The sequence below is a fragment of the Eumetopias jubatus genome, unplaced genomic scaffold (assembly GCF_037043125.1).
Source record: "Eumetopias jubatus isolate StellerSeaLion01/CBP00866 unplaced genomic scaffold, mEumJub1_p1.0 scaffold_1, whole genome shotgun sequence".
Classification (NCBI taxonomy): Eukaryota; Metazoa; Chordata; class Mammalia; order Carnivora; family Otariidae; genus Eumetopias; species Eumetopias jubatus.
In genome coordinates, this window is record NW_028274807.1 from 18168347 (window position 1) to 18192306 (window position 23960).

Genomic DNA, 23960 nt, shown 5'->3' on the forward strand with positions numbered 1-23960 from the left:
TCCTCTCTTCCCTTTTATTAGACACTTACCACTTCCCAGATTGGGAGGTTATATATACAGGCCACGGACGGTGACAAAGTGACCTCAGTCTTGCCCGAGTGCGTTGACTCTGCTTGAGCCCATTGCCAAATGTGCAATCTGCTTCGTGTACACAGCGCAAATATATGACTGTGCTCAAAATGTAAACAGTGGAGAAAATTTCCAGGCTGTTCCCGTAATTTTTCTACTTTATTTCTCCTATATGGAGTAAGAGGATATATTTGATTAAGAATAAGGCTTTTATCAAAGGACTTAAAGTCTCTCATGCAATGCCCCACTTTGCTTCTTTCGGCACATAGTGGTTTAAAATACAAAGTCATTGTATCTGAATCAAAACTTCCCTTTGGTCTTTTACCCCCTCTATCTGAAAAATGTCCTAACTTGCAAATGAACATGTAAGATAAATAGCAGCAAGTCTGAAGTACCTATCTTATACCTTTTTTATCCATCCTGGAAAAATCAGGATGGTTTCAAGGAACAATTCTGAAAAGTGACTCTTTTCCTAGACCACATATTAATTGTTTTCCTGCTAATTGTTTCTAAAAAAAAAAAAAAAAGATGGGGCGCCTGGGTGGCTCAGTCGTGAGCGTCTGCCTTCAGCTCAGTCATGATCCCAGGGTCCTGGGATCGAGCCCCGCATCGGGCTCCCTGCTCGGCGGGGAGCCTGCTTCTCCCTCTGCCGGCTGCTCCCCCTGCCTGTGCTCTTGCTCTCTCTCGTGCTCTCTCTGTCAAATAAATAAGATCTTAAAAAACAAACAAACAAACAAATAAATAAATAAATAAAAAGAGCTAGACTCTGAAGGTATATCATCAACTGATGCCGATACAGGCTTCTGGAAAAAAAGATTTTGATAAGTATAGACTACATAGGCAGTAATAATTTGTCTGCCCCCTTGCTCTTATGTATATGTAAACATTAACTAAACCATTAGGACATTTTAAAAAGTGGCTTTAAACCATCAAGAACACAGTCCCCATCCCTGTGCCTTGGGTGGAGTTAAGAAATGTGGTTATGGTCATTTTACAATCCAAGTGTGAACTATAGAAAGTTTTCAGATGAATGTAAGTTTACATTTTGAGTTTATATTTTTAACTTGTCAAACTTTTATTATTGGCTTGTAACAATAAAGATTTCACCTGCTGCCCACATGGTTCTTCAAAATAATAATTTTATTGATGTTGGGCCAGCTTCTAATATGCTAGGGGGAACAATCTGATTTTATTTAGACTAATGAAATCCATAATTTGCAAACTTGCTGAAGCTTGGCTTTATAGTAGTTAATTATAAAATGTGCTAAGTGATTCTCTCCACCATGAAAGACTCCAAAGTGCTTCCTAAGCTAAAGTCAGGCAACTTAGAAAGTCGAGCTTGGGTGGCTCAGTCGAAGCATCTGACTTTGGCTCTGGTCATGATCTCGGGGTCCTGGGATTGGATCAAGACCTGCATCGGGCTCCCCGCTCAGTGGGGAGTCTGCTTCTCCCTCTCCCTCTGCCCCTTCCCCCCTTAACTGCCCCCCCGCTCTCTCTCTCTCACTCGTGTTTTCTCTCTAAAATAAATACATAAAATCTTCAAAAATAAAAAAAAGTCAAGGCCAAATATTCAGCCGGAGGCTAAGGATGTGGCTGAGAGGCAACCCCATGGCTGCCCATATTTTGCTGTGGTTAGGAGTTCTCTGGTTGTGCTGATCCGTGTGTGACTGTACTCCCATGGATGATTAGATTAAACAAGGCTGGGTCTTGAAAAGATGCAGAGGCCCTAGAAACACTGTAGACCGAAGCCAATGCCCAGAATCAGATGTCAGGACTGGCTGTGAGATGTGAAGTGAAAGGAAACTAGGATTAAACTTGGTATTTACCCCCAAACCTAAAGCTTTAATCAACATGAGCTGAGCCTTTTTTTTTTTTTTTTCTGTCTAGCCTGGAGCCATGTTACACTGTGTCTTTCTTGGCCCCCAGATGAAAGGTGGGAATGGGTCTATACTAATATGTCCAGCAGCACTGAGAAATGTAGTGTTTAGTGTCAGTTCTGTATTTTTTAAATCCTATCCCAATTTCCATTCCTCTTGCGGAGGCCAAGAGATTGTCTGCCACACGTGTGGAAATCCAAGTTAAAGGTTGCATAAAAAGTAAATATATTACAAACGTAATGCATGATATTTTTTCCTCTAATGAGCAGTCAATTAACCCTTCTCTCCCAAATCGAGAGTGTCTAGTAATATCAAAATTTGTCAAAGCTACTTGAGATTAGAGTACCTGTAAGTAAAAGTATAACAAAGCCAGGATATCAGTGAGAACAATAAAGTTAGCTCACAATCCCTGGGCCTTTTGATATTTGTCAAGCACATTTTCTAAGCACTTTGCATCTTTTATGTCATTCAGTCCTCACAAAATGCTATGGGGTCAGTACTCTCAATGAGACACCCAAGAGAGGAAAAAACTGACACACAGAGATACAAGTGTTAGTAAGAAGTTTCTAAACCTATCTGAGGTCAACAACTAGTATACTGCTAGGGTAAGATTTGAACCCAATTCACCTAGCTCTAAAGCCCAAGATCTTCCTGCTACCCTATAATAGTTTGTTAGTGTTCATTTTCCAGGAGATAATCCTGAATTTGATTCAAAAGGAGATAGACACAGCTAGCTATAAGGTGAAAAATTAAGTTTTCTTCCTTCCAGTTTATATAACTGATACAACATTTACTTACCATTTATGTTTAATGTTTTGAAATGGGAGTTTAAGGATTTTATCACTTCTACATAAGGATTTGCGTTTGAATAGATATGCATGATCCAATATTTGGAGCTTCTGGTTCTCTTCTTCAAGGATTCTGGATTCTGATCCCATGTGAGCTGTTGGCTCCCTCTTCAACCCCTGGCAAGACCTTCTTACACCTCAATAATCCCAGCTGGAAAATTAGGTAAAATAAAAACATGACTTCATTAAGAAACAGATGCTTCATCTGAGCAGTGCTTTCTTAAGTAAACACATTACAGAGCTTCTTGTGACTATTTTTTTAGGATGTAGTGCTGTGTCCGTTTGTTCATTGGTCAGTTTGGGGTCAAGAGACAAGAGTTTGAAATTTTGTTTAATTTTCAGACCAAAGTTTAGAAAAACAAGCAAATTTCCTTCCTGAGGTTAATGTGATAAGTCAGCCCTCATGGTATAGTAATACTTGAGCTGAATAAGGAGCTGGACCAGTATTTTCCTTTATAGTAATGTGTCTTCACCTGGTATACATGATCTCAGATTTTCTAACGTGATTCATTTGTGAATTTAAGGAGGCAAGATACTTTTTAAGTCTATATTGTGAATATCAGAGATGAAGTGTGTTTAATGAAATGTCACCCATTGACCTTTAAAAGGACGATTATCATACTAGAGAAATTACCGGGTGACTAATTATTTGCTAATTCCGAGATAACGATATAATTCAGACTCTTACCCTATAGATTTTGCTTTGACATAATTTACTGTGAAACTCATGTCCTTAATGTAATCCAAAGAAATTCCTTCCTGATGTCATTTTGTGTGATGGGCACTCATTAGCAAGGCTGTTGTATTTGTGATATGATTTAATATCTGTTAAGAATAGATCAGTATTTTCTCCAAAAGTGCAATTTACACCTTGATTTTTAATAATGATTTCAAAAAGCAAGATAGAGTTCTGAGGTCTGCATCACATGGGAAAATACTGGATTACACAGTTTCATTATTCTCTGAGTTTCCCTGACTCCTGCAATACCTTTTATTTTCTTACTGTGTATGTAAACACAAATGCCATTAACAAGTGCACCCACCACTCGAGTGCCTTTGTTCCTTCATTGCCTCAGGATTTGAGGTGAGAAGTTTCCAATTACATCAATCAAGAATTAAAGATTGACTAAGATAGCATCCTGAGCAAGATTGCTTAAAGCAAACTGCTCTTCAATCTTTTGCATGTGACTAATTACAAAATACTAATACCTGCAAATAAAAATATGAGTACAAATACAAATACTAATTCTTCCAAATGCAAATACTAATTGTTCCTTAGAGCGAGACCTTGGGGCCTCTACTTGAAACCCTGACAGGAAATTGTCGCCTTAAATCTAGTATTGGAGGGAGAGATGAACCATGAGAGACTATAACAAACAGGGTTTTGGAGGGGAGGGGGGAGAGGGGATTGGTTCACCCGGTGATGGGTATTAAGGAGGGCATGCACTACACGGAGCACTGGGTGTTATACGAAAACAATGGATCGTGGATCACCACATCAAAAACTAATGATGTACTGTATGGTGACTAACAGAACATAATAAAATTTAAAGAAAAATCTAGTATCTGCATTGTCTCTTCTCAGGAGGGGTTTTACTATCTGAGCTTGGCTGAGCTCCTTCAAAACTCTTACCTTCAAAACTGCTCTGACTCCCCTTCACTCTTCTTTTCTACATGGATTCGAGAAAGAAATATCTGAATTGCCTTTCTCTGTGCGTTTCCTGACTCTGTCACCCCGCCTCCTCCAAGGACCTCACCCCTCAACTAACTCTGCTCTGTATTTTTCCAAAAACTCATCCTGAAATATATCTCGATAAAACAAGTTAGTTTAGGGGGTGTAAATATTGTCTCCAACAATTCATTATATTCTTCATGTACTGTCTTAATCTGCGGCACGCATTTGTGTAAATCCCATTTGTGCTAATCCCGCTAGAGCCTGCTTAGCGGAGAAACGCTTAGTCTCCCACCCACCCCTGTAATTTTAAACATCTCTGTGGGTGATTGATCAGCCAACTCTCACTGGAAAAGGCGGATGTCCTAGGAGATCGGTAACATCATGATACATTCTGATTAAGCCTTTCACAACACCTACTTGAACTGTATTACTGTCAGCGACAACATTATATTTTAAATTTCCTGGATTTTTCAGTTCATGAGCTTTTAGGATCGTGGTGTGTTTTCTCTAATGTGAGTGTCCTTTTAAAATAGCTTGTGGTTTTATATGTCCCTTGCCATTTCAGGGCTCAAAGATATGGGCATTTCAGACTGACATTAGATGTCTTAGCATCCTGACTGGGTGATCACATTTGAAAATAACCACCTCTTTTGCTGTCCCCAGCCCTTAGTATGGCTGTCACGTCTCTCCTGAAGAGCATCCAAACATTCCTCACATTGATCTTCCATTTTATTCCTGTCCAGCTCCTGAAGGGAAGTCACATGGGTTTCTCTCACTGTGCCCTGGTTCCAGCTACTGGAACCAGCTGCCTGTTTCCGTGGGTGCTTAAATGTTCTTCGCGTTGACCATGACTCCCGTTGTCCTTGAGAGAGCATGCCTCTCCCAGCCAGCTGACAGACTTTCTTCATGGAAAACAAAACATTCCTCCAAAGAGTCTGTCTCTCAGTTGACCCTTAGGCAGCCCATTCCTGACTCACTTTTGCAGATCTGACAAAATTCACATCTTCTTTTAGCTCTTGCTGAGGTGGAACTAGGATTTGTTCATTCTCAGAATGGCAATCTTTTCCAGTTGCCATATAAAAATTTCTTACATGCATCTTTGGCAGCAATTAAGTTACATTGATAAATTAGTACATTTAGGTAGTATAAAATTCATGATATTATGCCAAGTCACATGCCAAAAGATTCATAAAACTATACCAAAATATGTTTAAATAAACAGCTTTGCTTATATCATTGAAATCTATACAAAATTAGATGCCTCGCCATTCTGTATGAAAGAAAAAATTGAGGTACTCTGCCAGGTTTCTCAAAGCGAATCTGATGTTTGCTACATGGCCTGTATTTTAAATCAGAAATCTGAAACTTACCTTCCAAATGAAGTGAAAATCACTTGGATGCTATAATAAAAATTCATCTAGGAGCACCTGGTGGTTCAGTTGGTTAAGCATCTGCCTTCAGCTCAGGTCATGATTCCGGCCCTATGTCAGGCTCCCTGCTCTATAGGGAGTCTGTCTCTCCCTCTCTCTCTCTGTACCTCCCCCCTGCTCATGCTCTCTCTCTCTCAATCTCTCGCTCTCTCTCAAATAAATAAAATCTTAAAAATACTCATCTGGAAAGTGCTATTTTTTAGATACATTTGGAGGAAAAGACTGTTGCTTCATTAAATAAATATGAATATCTTATGAACTAGAGTGCAAAATCACATTTTTCTCATAAAACCTGGATTCAAATAAATGTTATGTGGCAGAGGTCGCCTTAGGCCACTTTCCCTCTCTCTTTTCTATGCCAGGGAAAAAAGCCCAAGTGCGAAATTTCCACACAAATCCCACAGTGTCAGCCGATAAAGGTTCAACGGTGGAAAAGTTCAAGAAGCATGGGATGCCTTCTCAACACGTGTTAGATGTACTAAGTAACTTTAAGCCATTTTGAACAGGGCATGATGAAAGGTTCTGTTTTTTTCTGAGCTGTGGGTTGCAGGAAAAAAATCAACATACCACCCAAAACTTGGACAAAGTCCTGCCAGTCTTTTGCATGTGATTTGGGACATACTTCACAAACTCTGATGCACATTTGTGCTACTGAGCAAATAAAATGTGAGAGCAGGAGGGTTCCCCATCGAAAACTTGCTAGGCTGGCAAATGCTATTGAAGTAAATAACTGCATAAATACCATAAAAATGTGGAGCTTTGGAAGGTCACCGAGCCCTAGCCACTTAAGTTCAGCCACAACAGCAAGCAGCTCCTCAGTGGACAATTTTGTTATGAGGTGTTGGTGATTTAACAAGTTGGCCAAAAGTAGTTGGAATGTGGCGTGAAAGATTTCATCTCGGTTGAGTTTTACTGTTGCATGCTGGACTTTCTTTTTTGGCAGAATGGCCAAAAGCCCCTGCTTTTGGCATACAGGAGCCTAAAGAGAATGCATTAATCACTTTTCTGTAGTATTTTATATACCCTTTTTAATGCTTTGTGTATGATTCTATAAAGCTTTATCCAAAAAAAAAAGAAAAAAAAGCAACTAAGTTCTACTTGTCTGCTTTTTTAGAGTCTCTACAAACTACTGTCCTGGAATTTTTTTTAATTGGCATTTCAGATTTACTGGTGAATGTCATTTTATCCTTAGACTGTATGAAAATTAATCTTATATGATAAAAAACAATTTTGATAATAAGAATGTGGTTAGGATACCTAGCTTGATAGACTGGAAATGCAGTGTGGGATTACAGAAACCATGTGTGGTGGGCCGAAGCAGAAACACCCGCCTCGCTGAGTGCTTTTGGACAATGACTTACCTTTCTAGTATTTGTTTTCTCTTCAAGCTCTAACACTCCATGATGGGCTTCTTAGGATTTTAGACATTTCTTCAATGTAAATGGGTATGTTTTCAAAATATGTTACTTATTTGTGGGATTAATCAACATGCAGAAATTTCCAAATGAAAGAATTGAAAGGGTGAAAGCAAGCTTACCTTTGCCTGGAATCGGCGAGTTCATTTCTCTTTCTTTTCCCCCCTAGTCATCTCTCGGATAGCTAGCTACCTATTAACTTGGCCAAGAAAATAGAAGTCACTGATATTCAAAAACCATCTATTAAGTGTTTGCAACTTGCAGAACATTGAGTTAAACACAGAGATTTCAACAGTGGATGGAGGAGATGCTCTCTGATCTCATGGGGCTCATGGTTGATCAGAGAAGGCGGAAAATTAGACAAGTAATCAAAATAATATGTAGTGAGGCTATGACATAATCCCACAGTTGCCTTGCAAATTCTGGATTCTAAATAAGGCCTGTTTCTACATGTCATTGAGCATGTGTGATCCAGATGGATTATGGGAACATCCACTCCGTAGTGTAATTTCTCAGTTTTCCCCTGAATGTTCACCCAAAGTGACTGCTCTGACTACACACAGCTTTAATTTCCCTGGGGGTCCAATCTGTGCATGAGAAGGCAGTTAAAATGGACTCATGTACAGTTTGGAGGGGGGGCCCGAGGTGGGAAACCAAGTGCTCATGTAATTGTCATGGAAAAGTAGAAATGCAAAATCACCCATGATTGCATTCCTTCTCTTCTCTGCTTTAGGACATCTCCTTGGCCTCTCCCATGATGATTCCAAATTCTGTGAAGAGAATTTTGGTTCCACCGAAGATAAGCGCTTAATGTCTTCCATCCTAACCAGCATCGATGCATCCAAGCCCTGGTCCAAGTGCACCTCAGCCACCATCACAGAATTCTTGGATGATGGCCACGGTACGTATCATTTAAGACAACACAGGCTCAGTAACAACACTTGGCAGGGGGGTGGGGGGGGTGGGATCATTACCAGTGCTACTTTATGACATCCTCACGAAGCAGCAGGCCCCCTGAGACAGTGGTTGTTTAGATAGGGTCAGGGAAGGAGCAGAGGGACGGTCTGTTGGTATAGAATGCCAACGTCCTTGGTGGTATTATAACTATGGTATTTTTGCTTTGGAATTGAGAAGTTCAAAAGAGAAGCAGTGTGGGAGACCACACAGAATGCCTAGCCAGTGCCCTGAAAGCCTGGCTTTTATTCCGCCTTTCACCACTAGCTTCCTGTGAGAATGTTGGCAGACATCTTGTTTCCCTGCTATTAATATGACTCTCAGAATTATTTGTTACATGCCTATTATAGGGGTGTGGTTAAAATGTAGGTGACAATTCTGTCGGATCCTCTTCATGGCAACAGAAAACCAGGAAAGGAAGCTCTTTAGATTTGCATTCACTGGAAGAATCTGGCTTTATCCTGACAGCAGATTCTCCTGAAAGGAGAGTGAAAACTGCAGAACAGAAAAAGAAAAATCAATCTGAATAGTGGGAAAACACTTTAAGAACTTCAAAAGAAAATCTTTGGCTTTGTCCACTAGATACAGTTCAAAAGCATAACCTACTTTATTAAATTCTGCAAATCGAGGATTAGTCCTGTAAATTATATAAAAATACCAAAGAAGTCGCGGTTTTTAGAAATAATAAATTCTGACCGTTAAGTAATCTTCAAAACAAGCTGTTGCTAATTTCCTAGCATCCCTTATGACTTGAAACTGCTAGAGGCACAGGAGGATAGATTCATTAGAATTGAAGTGGTTCAACTACACACACCATGTAGTTCAAGTTTCTCATGTTATAGAAATGGACATACTCTCATTCCTTTTTTTTCTCTCTTTCCAAAACTGGCGGTTGAACCGAATATGAACAGAAATTTTTGATCGTAATAATTGTCCATAAGATTATCTCATGTTGTATGGTTTAAAGTTGGCTAAAGGGAGTCTGTGATAGTTGTTTTTCCTAGTTCCACAAGGTTTATGGCCTAATATTTCATAATATCTTAGTGCGGTGGCCACCTTGAACTTTGGCTGCGTAATGTCAAAACAATTGTTGAATTCAACTCTTCTCAGACAAAAAAGAATTCTGTCACACAGTTCTTTGGTCTCTCGGAGGAAAAAATCCGTTCATTAACTCAGTTTTGCTACATTAGTGGTGAACTGGTAATGTTTTAACTACTTTAAACTTTTTTAAAATACCCTATTCCTGAAAACAATCCATGCCTAGCCTAGTTTACAATTTCCCTAAATATAAACTGTTCTCTGTTTATTGAAAGGACATCCCAATAGCTCAAAGATTTAGAAAAAAAAAATCTAAGAATCAATGTATTGGGCTCTTCCTTTAGACTAACAATAAGTGATAATTTTCTGTGTAGCTCGCTTTACAATGCTGATTTAATGCTGATAAAGTCCTGTAATGAATGTTTACCTAATTATCTCCCTGTCCACATTAATCAAGTCAAATATCTAATAAAAGCCCTTTTGGGTGGAGCCCTACTCTCCACTCCTAATACTGCTTTTGCTGCTTTTATTCAGGTTTTCTGAAAAAGAAACATTAATATTTTATTTCAGTATCACACATTACACATTCCAAAAGTTTGAGCTAAACTTTGAATCCCTAAATGAATGGATTTAGTTGCTAAGGCAGCAAATACTTATGGCTAAAATGGGACCAATTTTTTTTTTCCTGTGCAAGTATTAGGTCAACTAATTGCAATGCTGTGCAGAATTTTGTTCCTTATTGCCATAATTTTGGAATGATTCGTTTATTTCATGTTTGTGGAATTCATGATCTTACTTTTTGTGCAGTAAATGTGCTTTCAGTATTGTCTTCATTTCTTAGCATTACTTCTGTATTTAAGAGTCCACACTCAGCTTTTTAAAATTTTGCAACAAATTTGCATATTTTATACATCTCACTATATCCATTCCAGAGATCCTCATGGTAGATAACAACCAAAGAACATACATTTAGTAGACATAGATTTTATTCACTGGCACTAATACAATCTTTTCTGAGTTTCCCATGTACATGTTAAATAAGTTGATTAAATTAGCAAAATTCTTGGAACAACAAATTCTTAAGGAGCCTACTTATTAATTAACTCATTTCATCAAGGTTAGACTCTCTCACTTTTTTATATGTTGGTTAGGCAGTCTTGTGTTATAACAAACACACACACAAACACACACACACAGTGATTTTATCAGTAGCCTATAATGAATAAAGTCATTTCAGAATACGGAGAGCCAAACAAGGCAATAGAACCAAAGTTAGGGTTAGCAAAGCTCAATTATGCTCATTTCAAAACAGCACTCAGAGATACTGAAACAGTGGTACGCTTAAGCACTGTCATTTAAATGTGAATTCAAATAATTTAGTAACTTTTACCCTGCCACCAAAAAACTGACTTAAGTCAGTTTAAGTGAAAGTGTGGTGATAGGAACTAGTAAGCACGATTTTTGAGATGGTTGAGGCTCTGACATTTCATCTTCAGAGCTTAGGAGAGAACCGGGGAGAACATCAAAGTCCTAGAGGAAAGGAAAACAAACAAACACATCTTTCTTGGAAGACTGGACTGATACCAAAAAACCATATGATAAAACCCTTTTACTTTGCTGGTAGGAAATGACTCAGACTTCCATCCTGAGCCCATTCATTCAGAGTTAATAGAAATGGTTCTACTATTTTTCTGTACTAATTTTCTAGGCCATAACAATTTTAAGCAATGAAAGAGTCATGGCACGGGGGTCTGGGGGTGCACTTTAGACAGTGAGACAGAGAGCGAGGAGGGGTATCATTTGACAATAAGGGAGAAACCAGAAAAGCTGTCATGTGTAGCCCTGAATCATTGAAAGCTCAGAGGTCTGGCTCCTTTTCCCAAAGGGTCAAAAGTGGTATCACACCACCATGATCCCTGAAGGTATCTCTGTATTTCCACATGATACCATCATCGATACTCAGAAAAAAACGTGATTTGCAATTATTGAGGAAACTTAAATTGTGGCACTAATATAAAGACAGCAAAGCCATTGCTGTGGTGAAGGAAGATACTCTCACAAAACTTACAGAATTTTTCGATGGGACCTAAAGAGTACCTTATCTGGAAAATCCATTTATGGCTAATAGCTCATCTGTCTCCCGCTCACCTCTGGCGGCGCTAGAGAAATGACGTCTTAAAGCACAATTAAATTCAAATCATTTGATTTGTTTTTAAAATTATTAGCCATAAGTAGCTGGACATTTGTAGCACTCTCCCACTGCCAAATTTAAATTCATTAATATGGAGTGTTTCCTGATTTAGTTCCAAGAACTATGTAGCAATTCGGTTATGGTTGAAAAGTCCACGTGCACACACTAAAATAACTGTGCTTGCAGATTTGCGATTCAGAAAAGGAGAGCCATGTCTCAGGGGAAACATTGCCCCCCCCCCGCCCCCCCCGCCACCAGCCTTGCCAAGATACTTGTAGACATTCTGCAGTGTTTATACAAGTTAGTTCTAGGCAAGCTGGAGAGGCCTCAGAAATAAAGGTAAGAACTGGCAGGGAAATTGTGCAGTGAAAGCAGGTTATTGAATTTCCTTTCTCAAATGTTAATAACCTTGAAGCCAAGAAAGATAGCCACATCTGCTATATCCCTAAGTCCACGGTGCCACAATGAGAAGGGCCACCTCCCAAACAGGCACAGCCCAAGAACCCTCTTGACGCAGACTGCTAAGGAAAATCTAGAAACAACTTTGGAATATTAACGTGCAGCATGTTTAAAGAGCTAAGTTTACACCCATCCACTAAACACAGAACTCTGGAGATAAAATGCTATTAGAAACCCAGTTCCCTGAATCCTTTGTCTGTGGAGACTATAGGCTGGTAATAAATAAGATCTTAACATTCAGTTTTTAAGGTAGTACTCATTCACAGTAAATGTGCCTTTGGAAGAATCTGCAAATAAGACATATATTTTAAGGACGTGGTGACCTGTGTTTTTAAAAAAACTATGCTTCATCCTTTAACAAGGAGACGTTTCCATCTAATTTCCTTGGCATTACCTTTGCTAAAAGGGCCCTTAAAGCTTGTGACGGTTTCACAAACAGATCCCTCCCCCCCCCCCGCCCCCGATTGCTTTTGGTTCAGCAACCATGCTCTGTACATTTCAATGCCCTTAAATTTTCTCTGCTACCTGGCCCGTAATGCATCAGTTTCTCTTTTATGTTAGCCGTTCAAATAAAGACCTAAAGAACTTTGAGTTGCCAGGCCAGGGAGATATGTTTGGAAGTAAAAGGGGACAGTTTGCAATGGACGAGTTTCATTAGGAATAGAAATTGATTTCTGATATGCTGTGGATATTTGGGCCGATGCCTAATTTCGTGCATGTGTACTGGACAGGAAGAGAGGACAGAAATAACCATAGTGTTGGAAACAGAGAAGAAAATATGAAAAGACTAGAGAACAACTAACTTTGATCTGATAATTTTCATTAATCATGAAAATGAAGGACAAACAGTGCTGGCCGTCAGATACAAAAAAGGCAGCGATTTTTCTGTTCCATTTCCCGGAGGTCTGGCGTGACTTCCATCACCCTTAGTGCACTCTGTGGCCGTGGGGTGACTTCCGCTTTCTTTCCTTTGTTTCTCCATCACACATCATTGCCTTTTACTTTTTAATTTTTCACCTTTAAGCATTTAACTGAACACGGTAAAACAAATATGCATTATGGGCACACTTCTGTTGTCTTTCTTTTGGAAACTATCCATTTTTATACATAGGAAACGTTAAAACAAAAGAAAAGAAGGAAGCAGGGAGGAAAAGAAAAAACAAGTTGGCAATTTGTGAAAAAGAACAAGCAGGCAAAATGTAGGTAGCAAAGCCCAGATAGAAGTGAAAAATATGTGAACTAGATAGGAAGAAATGGTTGAAATTAAAGGCCAAGCAGATTAAGAAAAGTCAGTAGGAGACTGGCTGCTTTTAGAGCTCAATGCAAATGATACTGAAAGATTGACAGATCTGTCTCTTTCACTCTTCCCCCAAACTGTAACATTAAAAAAAAAAAAAAATGGACAATGTATATCCAGTTCACTATTAGATTTTAAATATTTCACACCATGAGATTCAGAATCGGGCTCTAGATTCATTTTTTTTTTTTATTTTTGTTCCATAGTACAACAATGGAAGGCATTCCATTTGCGAGAGACATCTATACCTATTTTATTGCAAAAGGACATAATTCAATGTATAGATGAAATTGATAGGCTGTATGTTTCAGGGTAAATAGAAACTAATGCAGCAACAAATCCTGATGAGAACATTGGAATAATAAGTTAATGGCAATTCTGAAATAAATCATTTGATTATTAGCAGGAAGTCATCCCCAGGTGACCTCTAAGGGAAAACCATAGAGCTGAGATACAGTATCTTTCAAAGCAAAGCAAATGTGTGATTCATTTTTAAAACTTACACTTTGGACCTGAGACTAATGTAACATCATGGGTCAGCTATAGTCAAATCAACAAAAGCAAAACAAAACTTATACTTTGGTATTAAGCTTTTTAAAGAGATGCCACATCTTGAAGTCTCCTTGTTATAAGTTGATTTCAAATTGAATTCAACATTTCTTTCTGCTCATCATGTCCTAATGAGGTAGAATGTGGTCAGTGACTATAAGTCCACAAAGCGGTGGTGAGTTATTTTGGCTCGAAACAAACAAGGTGGACCCATGCCGCGTGCACCCACACAAGTTAGAAACTTCTTGGCAAATCCTTAAGTGACGCAGTCTTAATGGTTCTGTGCTTTTTAGTAAAAGTTTCTTAAAACAGCACTTGTGAAGAATTGGAGAGCATTCTTGCTGTCTCAGAGATTTGTTGACAGTCTTGTAACATCAGCAATCTGTCAAGCCTTCCCTGGTTTATAGAGTCTTCTTTTTTTTTATTTTATGTAACAGTGAGATAACACTTCTCACGGAGTTCTCGGTGCTTCATCTTACCGTCTCCTAAACAAAGCTTAGTGAAGGTTTACTGTCATTCTTTCCTATTGACTCGATGTTGTTTTTCTTTTAACTTGATGTTTTTCTCCCAAAGTTCCCTTTGGCTGGATACTTACTTTTAATGCTTTTTCTGGCTTGCCTTCAGAAGCTTTACCTCTTCAAAGATTCTGGCTCAGAAATTAAATAGGAACTCTGCTCTGTATTCATTTTCATATAATGCTTCCATCACAGATTGACAAGTTCTAAGGCATTCACTTTGAAGAAACTTGAATATAGTTGTGAAAATGTTTGCAGTATACTTAAAACATGCTGACTATTCCATGTCTCAGTGGAAAGTAGGATTGAAATGTGATTTTCTTTTGTTAGGTAAAGAGAATGACTCTAATATATCTAAAATTGTTGAATACGTTGAGCATAGTATCAACTGTGATTGTTTTGTATTTTTCTGGTCACCCTCTATATCTCTTATTTTTACCCTTATAGTGTCACAATGAGAAGAGAAACATTTCACAGAGCTTGAAAATCAGTTAGAGAGACGTTAACTGACTTGGTCAAGAACACTCAGCCACTTAGGGTTTCACCAGAATTAGACTTTAGACTGGGTGTTTCTGCCATTAGGCACGGTATCCACCCTTTAAAGGATCCCTCCACACACCTTCCCGGTCAGCAATAAAACAAGAGATCTATCCACATGCAGAGCAGAAGCGAGATGGTATATGATGAGGAAAGCAGGCTCTGAGCATAAACCCCTAATAGCTCTGTGACCTTGGCTCAGTGACCTGTTTTTTCATTTCTCAGTTTCCTTATTTGTAAAATAAGGAAAGTACTAGAATCTGCTCTGTAGAGTTCTTGTGAGGATTAAATAAGTGAATACATTTAAGAAAGGGAGAATAGTGTAAATGTGTAACAAATATTTGTTATTTTTAGTACTCTGAATAGTTAATGAGCAAATCCCAAAATCCCAAATAAACAAAAATGGGCAGAAACTGATGGGCAATGTGCATGCTCCCATAGGCTCAGAGAAAATTCATGGTGTTAACCACAGGTCAGGGATTCTTAGGGAAGCTTTTGAGGGGAGGGGAGGCACGTACCATCTTCTGAATTTGCATTGCCCGCATGCGTGCTCACTTCTATTGATCCCCCCAAACTCACTCCTTTATACCCCCCGTATTATGTAAGGAGAACACCAACTTATTGGTGTGACATACTTCGAGCACCCAACAACTACTAGTTGCATTAAAGAACAGACCCAAACAGCGACAAAGAAGAAGGATTAAAAGATGAGCTTCATCCCCCAAAGATAATGTCTTTTCTTTGCCCACTGCTCCTTTACTCTGTGACTCTTGAATTCTTTACTATATTTCACATAAGTCTAGAGGAAATGTTTCTCCACTTTATTGGGAGACCCTGGGGGGTGGGGGTGGATCTGGGTCATTTTTGTGTTTTCCCAATATCTAGTGTGTTTCCTAGAACATTGTAGGTGTGACCAAATGCTTATTGAGGGCAAGAAGGAATGAGGTCTGGCCTTGTTATTATTTATGGAATTAATGGGGAGGAGACTTGGGTGGGCACATGAGGAAGAGAAAAGCTGAAAGTGAAGAAGCCTATAAATAGAGCACATGGATAAACTGTTTCTTAGAGTTGTAAATGCTTATTTACTATTATTGTTGTTGCTGTTGTTGTTATGACCATTATATAATTTCCTGGAGGTCCATCCCGATTTCTCCTAGTCCCTCAGCACAATGGCTATTTTCATAACTAATTATTACAAAATAATTTTGTTTGATCATCCCACTGCCATCATTAGCTATGCCCCAGAGCACATAGCCCATTGAAAATCCCAGAGGCGGGGCACCTGGGTGGCTCAGTCGTTAAGCGTCTTCCTTCGGCTCAGGTCAAGATCCCAGGATCCCGGGATCGAGACCCGCATGGGGCTCCCTGCTCAGCAGGAAGCCTGCTTCTCCCTCTCCCACTCCCCCTGCTTGTGTTCCCTCTCTTGCTGTGTCTCTCTCTGTCAAATAAATCAAATCTTAAAAAAAAAAAAAAAGAAAAGAAAGAAAAGAAAATCACGGAGGGGGTTGGTGAACGCAAAGAGGTGCTGCCCTCTGTCCGGAGGAGGAGTCCCTCCTCCAGGGCTTCAGCCTGCAGATCTGTGGGTGCATGACGCTCCCACAGCACCTGGAGCACTGCATTTTCAGATCCACGATTTTCTTAATTTGAAACCGAAACACGGAACAGTGGTCCATCTCGGTTATTCTTCTAGGTAACTGTTTGCTAGATCTACCACGCAAGCAGATCCTGGGCCCCGAAGAACTGCCAGGACAGATGTACGACGCCACGCAGCAGTGCAACCTGACCTTTGGGCCCGAGTACTCCGTGTGCCCCGGCATGGACGTCTGCGCCCGCCTCTGGTGCGCCGTCGTGCGCCAGGGCCAGATGGTGTGTCTCACCAAGAAACTGCCAGCTGTGGAGGGGACACCATGTGGGAAAGGGAGGATCTGCCTACAGGGCAAGTGTGTGGACAAAACCAAGAAAAAATATTATTCAGTAAGTGATTTGCTTGTCACGCCATGCCTGGCGACACGGGATCTGAGGTCCATTCCTATGACATATGTGGGTACCATCTCAGAAAGGCTTTCTTTCCTGGTTCAAATATGTTTCCTCGAGAGGCCCAAGCAAAGCATTTGCTGGCTCTCCTCTGAGTTTCAAAGTCCCGAGGAGAGCACTGACACAGGGCACAATGCTCATGTCTTTCAAGACTACCGCATGGGGCGCCTGGGTGGCTCAGACAAGGTTAAGCGTCTGCCTTCGGCTCGTGTCGTGATCCCGGGGTCCTGGGATCAAGCCCCGCATAGGGCTCCCTGCTCAGCTGGGAACCTGTTTCTCCCTCTGCCTGCCGCTCCCCGTCCTTGTGCTCTCTGTGTCAAATAAAAAATAAAAAAATCTTTAAAAAAAAAAGATTACCCCACAACTGTGCACTCTCGGATACTCTGACAGCAGCCCCAGGAAGTTCTTCACCCAGTCCTTCAGCAAAGGAGTTTATAATATTCTTCCCTCTGGAAGTCTCTCCGCTTCCTGCTACCATGTTTCCAGAATGATAGACCTAGAGTCTTTTATTCCCCCGTGGCGTGGGCGCTCGTGATGTTTGCCTGGGGGGGGTGGGTGCACTTCAATATCTGTCACATTCCCTCTCTACGGAAAAGGACTCTGGTCTAATGAGGACTGAAGCCCAACTCAGGTCAAATACATTTATGCATGTGAGGGAGGGTCTGTCTGATGGGATGTGTGATATCAACAAAACGATGCACAACATCAGTGCCAAACAGGGAGAAAAAAAACGTAAATAGAACCAACTCTTCCAGGCATCATGCGAAATCTTTAGCATCATATATTTTGTCAAAGGTGAAGGATCAGAGTTGACAGAAAGTTAGCTATGGTTCAAGTGGTTAACAGAAATGCACCGTGTCAGAAAGCGCAGAGAAACCTGTGTGCTCAGTACTGCCAGGGAAACATTCAGATCCTGGTGCCGGGGGACAGCAGGGAGCAGAAGAGATGACTCGCTTAGAATTGGAATTACACAATAATTCCAGAATGTCCAATATCTGTAGCCATGTTCAATTCAGTGAAAATTTATATCTGTGATGGGGTTGTCACTAAGACATTGAATGCGGGTGATTTCCAAATGTGCATTTTGAAAGTTCTTTTTTTCTCCCTTCTGTGTTAAAATGTCTTCTGTTTTCTATTTCAGACATCAAGCCATGGCAACTGGGGATCCTGGGGGTCCTGGGGCCAGTGTTCTCGCTCATGTGGGGGAGGAGTACAGTTTGCCCATCGGCACTGCAATAACCCCGCACCTAGAAACAGTGGCCGTTACTGCACGGGGAAGAGAGCCATCTACCGCTCCTGCAACGTCATGCCCTGCCCACCGAACGGTACGCAGCTCCCAAGTGTCAGCAACCACCTTGTGCCACGTGTAATTTGTATTCTAGCAGTAATAAATAAAGGAGGCTGGAGAAATAACCTATTAATCTCGTACTACACAGTTCCACCAGTGTGCAAATCAATAACAAATACATGAGTGATTTTTTTCAACTATTATTAAAAACAATTAGGTATTTAGAGAGTAGGAAGAAAATAATAGTTGCTTTCAACTCCTGTGTACAGATAAATTCCAATGCTGGCGTGTAAAGAGGCTCTGAAAAATAAAGTTCGCATCTTCCTGTTAAAATTACTTAAAATGCACAAGACTCTGTCTAAGTTTCAGAATAGACAAAGTAATAACATGACACGTTTGTTTTTTAGGTAAATCTTTTCGTCACGAGCAGTGTGAGGCCAAAAATGGGTATCAGTCTGACGCAAAAGGAGTCAAAACATTTGTGGAATGGGTTCCCAAATATGCAGGCGTCCTGCTGGGGGACGTGTGCAAACTGACCTGCAGAGCTAAGGGCACCGGTTACTACGTGGTGTTTTCTCCAAAGGTAATTGCACACCAACTGTCCAGAAACAGTAGACTTCTTTGCGGGAAATTATTTGGTAGAATAAAGCCTAGAGATACCAAATATTAACAGTCATTGTTTATTGGCTGACTAGATTTTGGAGGGTTTTATTTTCATCTCTGTAGTGTCTATATTTGCAAACCTTATACAAAGAACAAAAATTATGCTGTAAACAAAACAAGTAAATGTTTTAAAAGCTATTTTTTGAAAAGTTGTAACTCTCTGTCAGGGAAGGTGAGGTGTGACCTTCACTTCAAAATTGCCGTGAAAACAACTAGAATTTCCTTGGTACATTTGTACGGGAAACTAAAAGCAAGAAAACTTTCTACTTTTGTATCATTTAATTAAGAATTCCTGTGGTGATTTATGAAGATAGGTTTCAAGATCATCATCTCTGATCCAAACCTTTAAATGACTTGCACCCTTAATATGAATCAATGTCCCTATAGTTATAGACGTTACAATATATGCACATGAAATTATCCCTGATTTTTCACAGGAGAGCATTTTCTAAATTACTAACAGTTTTATTTCTCACAATCAGTGTTATGCAGCAATTTAAAATACTGTTTATCTAATTTGTAAGCCGGTGCTATATTTCAAGTCACCTCTGAAAGGGACCTTCGGATTTGTATGAAATATGCCTGAAAAATAAGTTAACGTCCAACTTACATAGTTTTTAAAATACTTTATCTTTTTATTGCAAGCTAATACATTTTCACTTAAAAGATGTGACAAAGAATAAGAGCAGAAATATCACCTGCCAGTGCCACCATCTGGAGAGCTATGAGCCAGTTGAAGTACACCCTACTTTAGTTCACACACATACACACTCAAATACTTACATATGAAAAGAATTGTATACAAAACACCTCAGTTTATTTACATATACGACTACATATGTTACTTATATATACTCACATGCACAAACCACAGGGTCCATCTATGTATATGCACTCTTTTATAACTAGCTTTTTAAGTATATAGTGATTCCTTTATTCAAAATATATTCCATGTCTCCCAGTAAGTACTTCCCTCTGACTTCCCCAGACTCTCTACACTAATTTGTTGGTCTCTATTTCAGCATCTGACAGTTCAGCCCGTGATAGGGAATGCTTTCCAGCCATTAAGAAGGTTTTGAACGTCAAGTTCAGGTTCTCAAATGTATTACTATCTAAGTTATGCCACAAAGAGGGATCTCAGAGATCTTGAGCCTGCTTATTTTCTGCTCTCCACACAAGTGACAAGTCCCCCAGGCTAAGTGAAATGATTGTTTCTATCAATGTACAAAGGCAAGAGCATACCAGGGGACTGTGCTCTGCATGCAGAAAGCAAGATGAATACCTTGGGTCTCCTGGCATATTTGGAATTAAGCTCAAGAGAGAAAGGGCATAACCCAGATTTATCTCAGATCTGCTACTGCCAAGACGTCAAGGATTTTTCAGTTAGATACTCTGGGGCAGGGGCACCTGGGTGGCTCAGATGATTAGGCGTCTGCCTTCAGCTCAGGTCATGATCCCAGGGTTCTGGGATCGAGCCCCGTATTGGGATCCCAGTTCAGTGGGGAGACTGCTTCTCTCTCTCTTTCACTGCTCCCCCTGCTTGTGCTCTCTCGATCTGTCAAAAAAATAAATTAAAAAAAAAATCTTAAAAAAATGAAAAAGATACTCAGGGCACTATGGTTTGGGGTTGGTCGTCTATTTTTCGATGCACTATCCCAGTCAAACACAAAACTCCACAAATTAGAACTTGCTGTTTTACCATGGAAACCAAGTACCTGTGCACAGGTATCTTCCCACCGCTAATGGGGTCCTTGTTATTCAGGTGACGGATGGGACTGAATGCAGGCCATACAGTAACTCCGTCTGTGTCCGGGGCAAGTGCGTCCGCACTGGCTGTGACGGTATCATCGGCTCGAAGCTGCAGTACGACAAGTGTGCCGTGTGTGGGGGAGACAACTCCAGTTGCACAAAGGTGGTTGGAACTTTCAATAAAAAAAGGTAAGGTGATAAATCGTTGCCCTGACAGGAATCAAACAAAGCTTTAGACTTGCACAACCGAAGAAGGGGCCTCGTGTCACATCATAAGCTGTCTGTGGGAAGTGGTCCAGCATGGCCCCAGTAACCTATCATACATTGAGAACCAAGGTGGAGCGGCGGGGGGGGAGAAAGTTCTGTTTGCAGAGTGCAAACACCCAGCCCCTCTGGAAGCAGATACACTGCAATGGCTCTGAGGTCAGGATTTTGCAGCGTGCAAACACTGAAAAGAAAAAGGCTGTGACTGGGGCGCCTGGGGGGCTCAGCCAGTTAAGCATCTGCCTTCGGCTCAGGTCATGATCTTGAGGTCCTGGGATTGAGCCCTAGCGGGTAGCCTGCTTCTCTCTTTGTGCACACTCTCTCTTTCTCTCTCTGAAATAAATAAATAAAAATCTTAAAAAAAAAAAAAAAGAAAAGAAAAAAGGCTGTGACATCCCTGCTAGCAATCTCTGGCAGATCTATTATTCCTGAAACATCATTTAGGGAAGGATAGCCGGTTTCCATCATAATTATTTCGTTTTACAGACAAATTTTCACCAGGCTGTATTTTTCTTGAGGAGACATCTCTCATTGCAAAACGTAAGTTAGTGGCAGGGGTGTAGACAATAATATTTTATAGTGACCTCTCCTGGTTTACTCTATAAAGAATCATAGAAGTATATTTAAGTATATATTATAAAGAAGTAATGTCTGCTTCCTCTTATGGGCTTTGATTATGCTTTCGTTTTAAATATGTAAGTTTATAAAGTACCAGTTTCTGGAATTAAATATTTTTTAAGGTTTATTTATTTATTTTAGATAGAGGGAGAGAGTGCACAAGCGCAAGTGAGGGGAGGGGCAAAGGGAGAGAAGTTTCAGACGCCCCACGGAGCCGGACCCAGGGCTCCACATGGGGTGCGATCCCATGACCCATGAGATCATGCCCTGAGTCAAAACCAAGAATTGGCCACTTAACTGAATGAGCCACCCAGGCACCCCTGGCATTAAATATTATGTTATCAGTGAGGATGAGGGAGCCAGCTAAAGTGTCTGCTGGAATGCAGGATTGTCTTTTTTCTTCACCAAACCACTCTTATGCTGAGTGGTATTGGTCCAGCGCCCCCGTATTCTTGATGTATGTGCTATGTTGTCTTTAACTGGAGGGTAATATGCAAACCATATTAACAATAAGGATTTATTAAGACAATCACATGCCATGTTATTGTGGAAAACTGGAAATTATCCTTGATATCATAAAAAAATTGTATGGCTGAAGAATTTATTCTGAGTTTAAATACGCATTACTAATCCTATTTGCTAGTGATTTAGTAATTATTTTTTTTAAGATTTTATTTATTTATTTGACAGAGAGAGAGAGAGAGAGAGTACAAGTAGGCAGAGTGGCAGGCAGAGGGAGAGGGAGAAGCAGGCTCTCCGCTGAGCAGGGAGCCTGATGCGAGGCTCGATCCCAGGACCCCTAGGATCACGACCCGAGCGGAAGGCAGCCGCTTAACCGACTGAGCCACCCAGGCGCCCCTGATTTAGTAATTAGTCATCCAGTTGTATTGAGCTATCTTTATAAAATACCCTGCATGTCGATCATATACTGCATTTTTATATATTGCAAAGGTGCAAGACACCTTAGAAATGATGAAGTCTGCCTTGTTGTTTTACAAATGACGAAATTTGGACTCTGAAAGTTTAGGGCTTATCTAATTTTGCATGGCTGATGAATGCCAAAGCAAAGGCTATACCTTAGGTTATAAGAAGAAAAAAAAAAAAAAAACAAGGAAAGAAGGAAGGAAGAGAAAGAAATTCAGGAATCAAATAGGAAATAAAATACCTGATGTACTGGGGCACCTGGGTGGCTCAGTTGGTTAAGCAGCTGCCTTCGGCTCAGGTCGTGATCCCAGGGTCCTGGGATCGAGCCCCACATCCGGCTCCCTGCTCAGCAGGAAGCCTGCTTCTCCCTCTCCCACTCCCCCTGCTTGTGTTCCCTCTCTCGCTGTGTCTCTCTCTGTCAAATAAATAAATAAAATCTTTAAAAAAAAAACCTTATGTACTAATAAAATGTGATGTTTATTCTTTCTACATAAACTTATAAGCCATAAAAAGTGGCTATTTATTTATTAAAAATAAATACTAAATTTGGCATTTTGTTTTTTCGATTGGCAACCAGTATCTGCACATGTGTTGTCCCATAAAAAGATGAAGGAATTCCTGATAGTGACAAGCGGTGGGCAACCTGATGGCTTGCAAACTGATTTGACCAAGATTATATTATGTGGTACAAATGATCTGTTTAACTTTTCCAACTAAATTACCTTGGCCTACTGTGACGTATAAAAAAGGACATTGATCTTGGAGCTGAAATCTTTGTAATCGAGATCTGTGTGATCTCACAAGAATCACTGTTTTTTTTTACTATCAGAATTCTTGAGAGTTGAATGGAATTAATAGTAATTTTCTTGCAAGTTAATATTGCTGTAAGGATCCAGTGAGATCATGCATGTTAAAATATTTCATTGGAGCGCCTGGGTGGCTCAGTTGGTTAAGCGACTGCCTTCGCCCAGGTCATAATCCTGGGGTCCTAGGATCGAGTCCCACATCGGGCTCCCTGCTCAGCGGGGAGTTTGCTTCTCCCTCTCATGCTCTCTGTCTCTCATTCTCTATCTCTCAAATAAATAAATAACAAAATCTTAAAAAAAATAAAATATTTCATCAAGTTCAAACCTCTTCACAAATATGACCCTACCTTAATTCACCCCTCTCTCAATGCTCTTCATCTCAGTACATGGCAACTCAGTCCTTCCATTGCTCAGTACCAGGAGAACAAGAGAATCATATTTTATCACGGCACTAAGAGATCAAGGCACCGGTCCTCCCACTGACCGTTGCCTTATGAAGCTCAGACTGAAGACCCCTGCAATGCTGACAATCCCAACGGATTCTCATGAATCTGAGACAGGCTCTCAGGAATAAGGATAGAAAAAAAAGCTCTCCTACCTGATTCCCTTAGCCTGCATTCTTTATTTGCTTTACACCATGATAAGTATCATTTAAACTCTGAATAGAAACAGAACATATTTTCATGTAACTGTCAGAAAGTATGACTGGCCGAGGTAAGGGGTTGGGGGATATCGGGAAAGGAGTAAACTAGGAGTAAGG

General features: G+C 40.3%; 1 protein-coding gene across 1 annotated transcript in view; it reads left to right on the forward strand.

The window, feature by feature from the left end:
• ADAMTS5 (ADAM metallopeptidase with thrombospondin type 1 motif 5) overlaps positions 1–23960 on the forward strand; it is a 40760-nt gene that overhangs the window by 14659 nt on the left and 2141 nt on the right. The window contains exons 3-7 of the mRNA XM_028114078.2: positions 8048–8215; positions 16545–16828; positions 18030–18213; positions 18584–18759; positions 20602–20777. Of these exons, the coding sequence (XP_027969879.1) occupies positions 8048–8215; positions 16545–16828; positions 18030–18213; positions 18584–18759; positions 20602–20777 (988 nt within the window). The remainder of the gene's footprint in view (positions 1–8047; positions 8216–16544; positions 16829–18029; positions 18214–18583; positions 18760–20601; positions 20778–23960) is intronic.